The 10,706-nt window shown below is 39.5% G+C and overlaps 1 protein-coding gene across 1 annotated transcript; it reads left to right on the forward strand.

Annotated features, from left to right (window-relative positions):
- The first annotated feature begins 6,536 nt into the window (after window positions 1-6,536).
- rassf11 (Ras association domain family member 11) lies at window positions 6,537-8,921 on the forward strand. The gene is made up of 2 exons (XM_084720055.1): window positions 6,537-6,639; window positions 6,729-8,921. The coding sequence occupies exons 1-2, from the start codon at window positions 6,537-6,539 to the stop codon at window positions 8,051-8,053; spliced, it is 1,428 nt and encodes a 475-aa protein (XP_084576181.1). The 3' UTR covers window positions 8,054-8,921.
- Window positions 8,922-10,706: the final 1,785 nt, after the last annotated feature.

Here is a 10,706-nt window from a genome sequence, read left to right on the forward strand (position 1 = left end):
AGTCATGTTTTGAACCAAATGCTAATGTCAACATGCTAACATGTGGTCAGTGACAATGCTTAAGTTCCCATGAAGTAAAAGTCAATGTTTAAGTGTTTTTTATCACATATGTATGGCACTATACATCACCTATATGAAGATATCTGCCCCAACAATGACCAAAAAAATGGTTTGTAGATTATTATGTATTCTTAATCATATTTCAGAGTTTGTCCATCCATCCATATTCTGTAACAGCTAATTCCGTAAGGGTCACAGGTTGCTGGAGCCTATCCCAGCTGACATTGGGCAAGAGGCAGGGTTCACCCTGGCCAGTTCATCACAGGGCTGAAACATAGACAGACAACCACTCACACTCACATTCACACCTAAGGGCAATTTAGAGTCACCAATTAACCTAGCATGCATGTCTTTGGACTGTGGGAGGAAGCCGGAGAACCCGGAGAGAACCCACGCAGACACTAGGAGAACATGCAAACTCCACACAGAATGGCCCTGCCCCGGCTGGGGAGCTGGGGGATCGAACTCAGGAACTCAGGACCTCAGGACCTTCTTGCTGTGAGGCGGCAGTGCTAACCACTTTCACTGCCCTTTCAGAGTTTGTCTTCTCTGGAAATCAATTAAAAACTGTTGATAACTCATCTTGCACTCAGAGGCATGAAAAGATTCAGAGATCCAGATCTCCACGTAAGCAGCAAGGCCAAGATTGAATGCCCGTGACTTTTTACCCCCTCAGGTGGCATTGCATTAAAAACTGCATTAAAACCCCACATAATTGTGTAAAGGACACTGCAGGGCCCAGAAATACTTTTGGAAACCGTTGTCAGTAAACACAGTCACAGCATCTACAAATTCAAGTAAAGACTCAAGCATCCAAAGTGAAAGCCAGTGAATTCTCTGGACTCACAGGAGGTGAAAAGGTGTGCTGTGGTCTGACGGGTCCACATTTCTAATTGTTTTTGCCTTTTTCAGACACATCCCTGCTTATTTTAGCAAGACAAAGCCAAGACACATTCTGAACATGTTACAACAGTGTGCCTTCATAGTAAAAAAAAAGTTAGGTACTAGATTGACCCACCTGCAGTCCAGATCTGTCTCCCTTTGAAAATGTGCAGTGCATTATGAAGAACAAAATGCAACAACAGAGACCCCATACTACTGAGGACTTTAATATACTCTAAACCGTTTTTGTCCACAGTTCCCAAACACTTACTGAGTGTTGTCAAAACAGTAAATGATGTGTCACAGCGGTAAACGTGCCCCTGACCAACCAACATCTCCATCCCTCGAGCTGCTGCTGCATGGCTAAAAAGTAATAATCCACCGAATATCCACCGAACGTAAAGGTCTTCTTGACAGTTGAGGTGATGTCCTCGTAAATAAGCTGCCCTGAATCACCAGACATTATTATTTTAATAATTACTGTTACCCCTGCCAGGGGATCATGTGATCGCTTCCGTGAATGTGTGCATGTATGACCAACGCACTTGGATCTTGTCTGAAGTTAATCACGAATACTACTGAATCAATCAGCCTAATTTTTTGTGTACATTCATGACTGTACGCTGAGGGAGTGTGCCTGTGATTAAAAAATTTTGAAAAACCTTGCAGGCAACAGCCGTCGCTGGAGGCATTATGTTTTCAGGTCATCCCTTTCTTTCTTCCATTCCTTCAAACTTGACACAAATGAGCACTTGGGCTCAAGGATGATTTCTCACTGGTACCACACACATATATAGTGATTACTTCCATTTTACCAAAATAAAATACACTTAATACCTTTTGTTACATTTCTTCAAAGTCACAAGTCAGTATAGTGTTGAGTTCCATATTAAATTCCTTCAAAGTTTTCACAATATACATTATATGAGTCTGGACAGATGTGGATGTGAAAGGTAACTGTCCTGGTTGGTGGAGGCATACAACTGTGAAGACAAAATCTCGTTTTGGTTAGGAACACTACATGTGGAGGTTACAGTATGGTAATGTTGGTGGAAATTTGCAAATCTCTACTGATTGCATGTGGCAGTTGTGGTGGCATTGCAGTAGGTGCTTCACCATGAAAATGTACATTTGAAAGACCTAATTGCAATATGTTTGATTGACACATCCACAGAACATGTTGTCAACAGTATTTAAAGGAATATTTCTTACATTTCAAATACTGTTGTATTTTTTTAATTAATTTATTTTTTGGTAACTTTTTATTGCTTTGAGCCAAAACAAATACAATTCCATGCACATTCATTATATCAGGGTAGGAGCAGAAATCTCAAAGACAGATATTTCAAAACTAAGACAAATAAACCCCAAACCATCTGCATTTGCTGGATACCATTTAAGTAGGCTAATAGCTATTTTTTTGGTTATTAGGCAGGAAAATCATTGTCATCATTGCTCAGACTTCACCACTTCACTTCACTTGTGTAACTTCCCCAGTCATCATAAGACGCTCTGCAGCTTGAAGACACTTAACAAGCCATCTATTTTTAGGGAATGTGATCCCAAATGTCAAAGTTCTTCTTATGTTGCAACTAGTTAAAGAGATCAGGTTAGAGATGGACAGTCAACCATTGGAAATACAAATGCCAAATGGAATTTTCCAACTCCTGAAAATCTACACTTTGACATTTTGTAACTGATAATTCATTTCAGATAATACAATTCACACAGATATCTTTAAGATATTTTAAATTTTGGCTAAAACTACAGTCCGTGACTTTCTCAAGACTGAAATGAACTTGTGACACAACAATCAACAGTATTTTGACATTGTCTTGAACAATAGAGATGGATTTAATCTTTTCATGTCTTGGCTGTTGTGCTGTTTGGACAGCATGTTCTCAATAAAAAATACTTGTAAAACAAACCAAAAAAAAAGCAATGAATTTCCTTTCAACATTTCAATCCTGAGTTGCTCATCATCTCTAATGATCTCACAATGATAAGTACAAATTTGAGGTTGGACACTTCCTCTTTGTGTGTGAATTTTTAGTGCTTTTTTTTCACCAAGTTGCCACGACTCTGAACTTAAAGGGCAAACTATTAAAGGCGAGTGCCACCAAATGCCAAGGCTGACAAGAACTGTTCTCTGAAGAATTTCTTTTTTGTGGACTAGAGAGATCTGACTGTTTCTCACCTTGAACCTGAGAGATAATCAGCAGCTGGACATGTGGTTTACAGGGGCAAGAGGGAGCAGAGAGTCCTAGTTTCCCATCTCAGATTACTCCTATCATCATGATCCAGACTGTCAGACACTACCAAATTACAACAGCTGCTCCCCTGTCCGGCTTCTAGTCTGGGAGTTGTGTGGAAGTTTCCTGTGGTTTTCACTTTTATTTAATCAGTTGCCAATGTCATATGATACCCTGGTAGAAATAACAAAAAATAAGTCAAAGGAACACCAAAACTGTGAACACCAGAATGAAACAAATCAAAAGAAACTCCAACCAACCAATACATATGTGAATTTAAATAGTTCAGGATGGGGTCAAATAACAATGTTTTGTTTGGTTGTGGTATTCAGTTACTCATGTCAAGTTCGCTGGTACATGAGGGAAGAAATGAAAGAAACTTGTGCTGAGCTGCAACATGTACTCTCATACTTGAATGACAGAATGGGACCACGGTGCAAAATTAACTTTTTTGTCCGCAGGCCAAACGACTTGTGAACGTTCAAACTTTGCCAACCACTGAATAGATTATTATTGTTCTTTTGGCTGGAAATTCAAGCAAAGCTACCAGACACTTTCTACCAGCATTTGGTTCGTGGATGGTGACCAGAATAGGTTGATTGCAGATTGAGTCCCAAAATAATATATAAGATTGGTGGTTAAATATGTTGTTAATGTTATTAAAGGGTCACAGTTTGGTTAGGTTTAGACATCAAAACTATGTAGTTAGGTTTAGGAAAATATAGTGGTTTGGTTTCAAATAAATGTATCAAATAAGTCATTTGTTAAATGTGTGGTTAACCTTGTGAAACGCTGCAGTTAGACTCATACCAAAACTACATGGCTAGGTTTTGCAAAAAATCATAGTTTGGGTTAAAGTAAGTACATTACATTATGTCAAGTTACATGAGGTAAATTTTGTAAATCACATGATGCAAGTCACACGCAATGTGATTTAAAAAATGAGAATTCAGTCATTATCTACTCACCCTCATGCAGATTCAGGGTCAGGTTTAGTTTTTTAGTCCACAAAACACTGCTGGAGTTTCACAAGAAAACTGTTGAAGAATCTCCCAAACAATGTAAGTGCATGGTGATCATTTCTCATGTATAAAAAACAACTGGAAAAAGAAATAAAATGCCTCCATACTGCTTGTTTGGTGTAATCCAGGTCTCCTAAAGTCCTGACATGCTGTTTGCACACTATCACAACACACACACCCAGTTCAGACAGTGTGCATGTGCACGTAAACACATGTAAACGTGGCTCCAAGCTAAAGATCTACAAGATTCAGGTTAAAAACACAATGCAAATAACATTTTTTATTCTGTTGTGTTTTTTCCTTTAAAAACCAGTCACCATTCACTTCCATTGTTTGGGAGATTCTGTAACACTGTTTACCTGTAAAGCTCCAGCAGTGTTTTTGTGGACTAAAAAACTAAACCCATCCCATCCTGCAGAACATTTAGCAGCACAGATGCAGTGAGGAGTGAGTATGTGTTTTTTAGTAATGGCTGACTGGTGCGCAGTTTAGTTCAACATGTTTACATGTTGTGTTTGGATTGTAATCACCCTTCCTGTTAGACACAGAGGAACACCCAGATCTGAAAACAGCAAAACCACATAATAACTGGTGAAGACACCACAAACAGGACCTGTTTGTTTTCAGATACAGCAGGACTTTACTCCACAAAATGTGCTGCCTTCAGTTAATCTTGGACAATATCCTAAAGATTGTTTTCTTAACTAGACATTAGACTTGACATTGAACAGTAAAACTTCAATTTCACATTTTGAAGTCTCTCCACATTATACCTTATAAAAACAGAATTTGCAAATTGATAAATGGTGGAGTGTGGGTATGTGAGTTGGGATGAATCACCAGGATGCTGCTTTTAACAGCAAATAAAATTCTGTTCAATATCTCTTGAGGATGAAAAAACTAATAGAATATAATATTCATATTTATGTTTTCAATACTATATATCTACAGGTTCGGGGGGGCAAACACTGGCTCTAGATAGAGCCTTTCATATTTTTCAGTTTTGTGGCCATCATAAGTTCTCTTACACACTTGGAAGGCAAGAGAGAGGTGAATTGGTTGCAAACTACAAGCTCACTGCTAAATGCCAGTAAATCCTACACACTGCTCCTTTAAGAGAGATTTTTTTTTCTTTTTTTTTTTAGGTATTGGTGTTTTGTTTTTTTTAATTCCTTAATGCATTTCCCTATTTGTTCCGCATTCAAGGTCTGTTCAGAATGAACACAAAACACATTTCACAAGTTAATGGAAAAACACAAGTGAATGCACGATGGCTGTGGGCGATGCAAACTGAGGTTCGGTGTGATAGCGTGAGTTGAAAATGAGTTTGAGAAATGTACACTCATCCTAGTGTTGTACAACTCCAATGCAATTAACAGGGTCAGAAAGGAAGAATTTCAAGGACTGTTAGTGTCGACTGAGTCACACCCTGCTAGCACACAAACATAAACTAATTACACACATGCACACACAAACACATGGTCAAAACATAAGTTGCTAGCTAGTTAAAAATAATATCTGTACAGCTCGGGAGAAACACGAACTGCCAAAAAAACCCTCCAGTGGTCACACCACTGAAAATTTGCTTCACACACCTTTACACTATGTTAAAGTATTTACCATTATCCTGTAACAGCCACCTGTGTCCAATGTGGCCACTGTTCAGCAAATGTTGAGATTTAAAACGTTGCAAATACTAATAAATTTGAGCAATGGGAAACACATAATCCTAAAGGCCTCTTCATTTCAGCTTCAAAGTCTCCTTAAACACTGATTGATTACTCATAACCAACTGTATTTTATACCACCTCAGTACTGACAGTGACTAACAAAGTGTCTCCTGTTTTTTTTTTTTTTTTTTTTCTGTTGTAATTTCATATAAACACAGAAATTGAATCTTGCTGTTTTTCTTCAGGCAAAATGGAAACTATGCAAGATGGGTGGGATCATAAACTGTCCTCCAGTGGTAGATGCCATCAAGAACTTTAATTGGTCTTAATTGCTCGAGTGTTCCGCCCAACCAGAACGTTCCCCCAGAGCAGAGCGGTCCGAGCAGCTGTACTACAGACAGGACAAAAAGGTGGGTCCCTCTAATATTTTGGCACAGATATTTTCTATTGAAGCTTGTTTTCTGTTCATGTATTTTCAGTGTTATGGGAACACAGTAACTGTAACTTAAATTTTGTTTGTTTGACGGACCCATGATAGGCAGACAGATTACAATGAATGCTAAAGAGGGTGATATAGCTGTCTCCACCACTTCCCCAACAGAAAGTGTGTCACACACTGACTAAACTTTGATTTCCATTTCACAGATAAAATGGAAGTGAAGGTGTTTGTGGACGGTATCCCACGTGTGGTCTGTGGAGTTACAAAGGAAACAACATGCCAAGAAGTGGTCATAGCTTTGGCCCAAGCCCTGGGTATGTGTGTATGTGGCTCTGCATAGTAATAAGAGTTACGTTCTGACATGTTGACCAAACTGACACCACGCTATCATCCTTCTCTTTAGGTCAAGCTGGACGCTACACATTACGGGAAACATTTAAAGACTTTGAGCGGTGCATGGCACCCAATGAGCGCCTTCTGGAGACTCTTGAGAAGTACGGCGAGCAGGCCAGGGAGGTCCAACTCACCCTGCTCCACAACGGACCCTCAGCCTGGGATGAAATGAGCAGGACAAAAGTTGGCAGATACCAGCCCTGCCCGCCGTTAAGAAGAAAAGATGCAGGCACCAGAATGCGGCGGAGCAGCGGTTCACTAAGCTTGCATCGTCAAAGCCTGCCACCGCTGAGAACAGAGACCGAGCACCAAAAAGAGGACTTGAAAAGGCCTAAAAGAAAGTCTCTGACGCTCATGGAGGAGGCCTGGGAATGGCTGGAGAGCCTGGGTAAAGGCAAGGTTTATAGTACAGCCTGTGATAAGGAAAGCAGTAAGAAGGCTGATAAAAGGCATCGTTCCTCTTTGGATATTTCTCTCACTGTTGACAAAGATAACTCAGGTCGAAGTAGTAGAAGCAAAGTCAGAGCTCAAAAAAGCTTAAAGTCAGATTTGGATCATCAAACATCCTGCTGCATGGGAAGTCCGACAAGAGATAAAGAAAACAAACACACCAAAAAAACTCAAGGGGCAAAATCTGTTGAACTGTTCAGCTCAAGCTGTGTTACAACTGAAGATGAGAAAAACTGTCTGAGAGAAACCATAATATGGCAACTGAGTTGTTTGCAGGATTTACAGGACCAGATAGCACGCATAGACAAAGAAATCTTTGAGCTTGAGGAAAAACAAAGGGCCAAAATGGCTAAGCAGGAGGCCCAGCAGAGAGTGGCTGAAGAGGAGATGGAGCAGATCAACTTTTGGGAGAATGAGCTAAAGGCAGAGGAAGGTTACGAGAAGGATTTGCAACGTCAGTTCCTTGAGATGAAGGCGAGGGCTCTGGAGTGCAAGCCAAAACTGGAGGAGTACAAGCGCAAAATGCAGGGGCTTGACTTCTTCGCCACTCACAACTTTGTTCAAAAGGATTCAGAGATAATTGGTGCAAATGCACCAACTGCTACAGGGATTTCAGCTGCTTCAACTGAGGACGCAAAATGGCAGCAATCTGATCCAGATGCGGATGTAAATATTAACAGGAAGTTCCTGCCCAGAGACGAGCTAAACCCTCCTCATGCTCTAGTTGCTCCCAGTCAGATAAAAGAGCGACGGCCCACGGGGCCCACTGAGCTGAGGGAGTGGTGGACCCGCTGGTCTGAAGCCCAAAGCTCTCAATCTCAGACTAAAAAGAAGGTGATTCACCGCTCTGAGCTCACTATATATCTGGGCAGTACCAAGGTTTAGAACAGGGGTGTCAAACTCATTTTAGTTCATGGGACACATACAACCCAATTTAATCTCAAGAAGACTGGACCAATAAAAACACTCCTTATATAGCAACCCCAAATTTTCCCTTTCTTTACTGATAATGTGCATTTTTAAAATGTTCAGACATGATAAACAGCTGGATACATCTAAAAACACAAGTGCAATTTCAACAGTTTTTTGTCAGTTTTTCTATGTTCAGTTTACTGTCGTTACATGTGCACTACAATTTTCAGATCACAGTAGCCCTACAAATGCACACAACGTTTTTGTATTTTGGACCTGAGCGACAGTATAGTATTTTACTTCTTTATAATCTAAACAACTTGTCGAGATCTAGGAATTATTTTAATTTTCCATACATTTCCTCTCCTGTGTAGTAATGCTGGATCACCACACAAAAACAGCTAAAGTGGAATTTACTGAGGAAGAAGAATGCAAACCATTTGCAAATTAAAAGTTTTGACAGTACAGAAATATATATAATTTAATTATAGAATATAATTATTATAATTTAATATAGAAATCTGATACAGATCATTTTATACTGAAGCTGTTGATTGACAATTTTTTTACACAATTTTCAATATCTTTAACAATAAACACAACAGGTTTCATTGTTTTTCAGAGGAATGTGTTTGGTCTGGTTTTAATAACTGCTCTATGTTTTTTTTTACACTTTGTAAGTCGCCCAGTGGGCCACACTGGACCCTTTAGTGGGCTGGTTCTGGACTGCGGGCCATACGTTTGACACCCCCGATTCATGTCAACCAAAACAGTGGATCAGCAGAGCGTAAACCTCTGTCAGGCAACAGATGGCGAAGCATCTACTGTAATACCACAACTGCTGAGATGTGAAAATTTTTAAGTACATTTTTAAAAATATTTTAATATAGTGTAAATGTTCTTATCTAGATGTATGCAAAAGTTTTAATAAAGTGTTTTTGTACAGTATAATCTCAGTTTTCTTTCAGATGTATAGAATAGGGCAGTGGCATAGTAACCAATCATACTGCACGCACGTGAATGAATATATTATAAAACAAATCAAAAAAGCACTTCTGGGTTTTACACTTGGTAAAAACAGTCAAATGTCCATCAAAATTGATAAATTAATACTGAAAATTGTCCATACTGGTAATTCATTATTAACAAGCTTTCTCAAATGGTACTTTTTTACTTTTACTTGAGAAACTCTTTATAGGAGTAACTGTGCTTTGACTTCAGTATAAATTTTCAGTACTCTACCCACCTCTAGTGTCTGAGGTGTGTAAGAGCAGCTCGCCGTCTGCAGCTTTCTCAGGACAATCTTGGCAGGATGAGCAGATGGAAAACTGGTCTGTTGTTCCTGCTCCAGCTCTGAGCTGCTGTTAGAAGAAGAGCTACAAAAAAATAGCAAAGACAGGAGTCAGAAGAAGAGCTACAGAGAAAGTGAGGGGAGGGACCAGGAGAAGAAGAGGTAGGAAGAGAACTAAAAGAGGAAGTAGGGAGAACTGTGGGCAGCTGGGCCGGTTAGTGTTGGGAAGAAGGACAGATGTCCATGTGTAGAGTTGGTCCATCTGAAGGCAAGGATGAATAAATCTGTCAGACTGTGGTTCCTCTACACTTCTGTGGTGTGTAGCCCATTAGAGACAGGGTGGTATAAAATGGGATCATTTGTTTGGTGGCTATTCTCACGTGTTATAGCCAAAATGTTTTTTTTTGTTAATTGTAACCTTATTATTGCTTTAAAATTGACAGTGATGTACCACCATTAGCCTAACATTGAGAATTTAAAACATGTTTGTATTATTATTATTATTATTATTAATGTATTATTTAAATTTAATATAGTCTAATATGAATATATAAGGGTGTCATAAAACAACTCAAGAGAGTGCTTTTGGGTTTGACTCAAACTTGGTCAAAACTGTCAAGGGAGCATTTGCATCAGTGAATGTTTCTCAGCGGTAAAATGAACACAACATGGGCTTGAAAAATGTTAATCTCACATTTTTCATGAAGAAAGTGCTTTAGTTGAAGTCAGTAGGTCGTTAGTAGTTGTTCAGTTGGAAAAACTTTTTTTTTGGACAAAAAGTAGTTTTCTGATTTTTCTGCGTGTGGAGACCAATACGCAGACACACCAACCCTGGAGTCCTCCAAGTCCTTCTCTGCATGTGTGTCCTAACAATAACATCTGGCCTGGATAATCATGAGTTTCATCCACTGATGTCTGGACTGAGGAGGCTGGACGATAATTACAGTACAACAACTCAGCACGGTGCAAATCTCTGCCAAGCAACCCTAAAAGAATAGTCTCATTCAACCTCTTTTGTCATCACCAACATTTTGGTTAGTCACTGCAATTTAAACATATATTATGTATTTTTCCTCAGAAACTGTAATAATACAATTACATTCATTTTGTAATTTAACTACACGTAACTGCAGGCCTGGTCAGGGCCAGCATCAGCAATGAAAAGCAGGGATCCATTGGTTCCGTCCACGTCATGCTAGCTCGTTGGTAGAGGGCTGAACACCGCTCCAAAGTTAGCCCATATTTTGGCTTGAGAAAAACTGGCATGGCCATTTTCAAAGTGGATCACTGACCTCTCACCTCAAGATATCTAAATGAAAATGGGTCCTATGGGTA

Source organism: Lutjanus erythropterus, chromosome 6, assembly GCF_056507025.1.
Source record: "Lutjanus erythropterus isolate fLutEry1 chromosome 6, fLutEry1.hap2, whole genome shotgun sequence".
NCBI lineage: Eukaryota > Metazoa > Chordata > Actinopteri > Lutjaniformes > Lutjanidae > Lutjanus > Lutjanus erythropterus.

Excerpts from the sequence above, each read along its gene's own strand:
- rassf11 (XM_084720055.1), top strand. The coding sequence starts at position 6,537 with ATGGAAGTGAAGGTGTTTGTGGACGGTATCCCACGTGTGGTCTGTGGA. Across the intron at positions 6,640-6,728 it reads AGCTTTGGCCCAAGCCCTGG|GTCAAGCTGGACGCTACACA; the intron begins GTATGTGTGTAT and ends CCTTCTCTTTAG.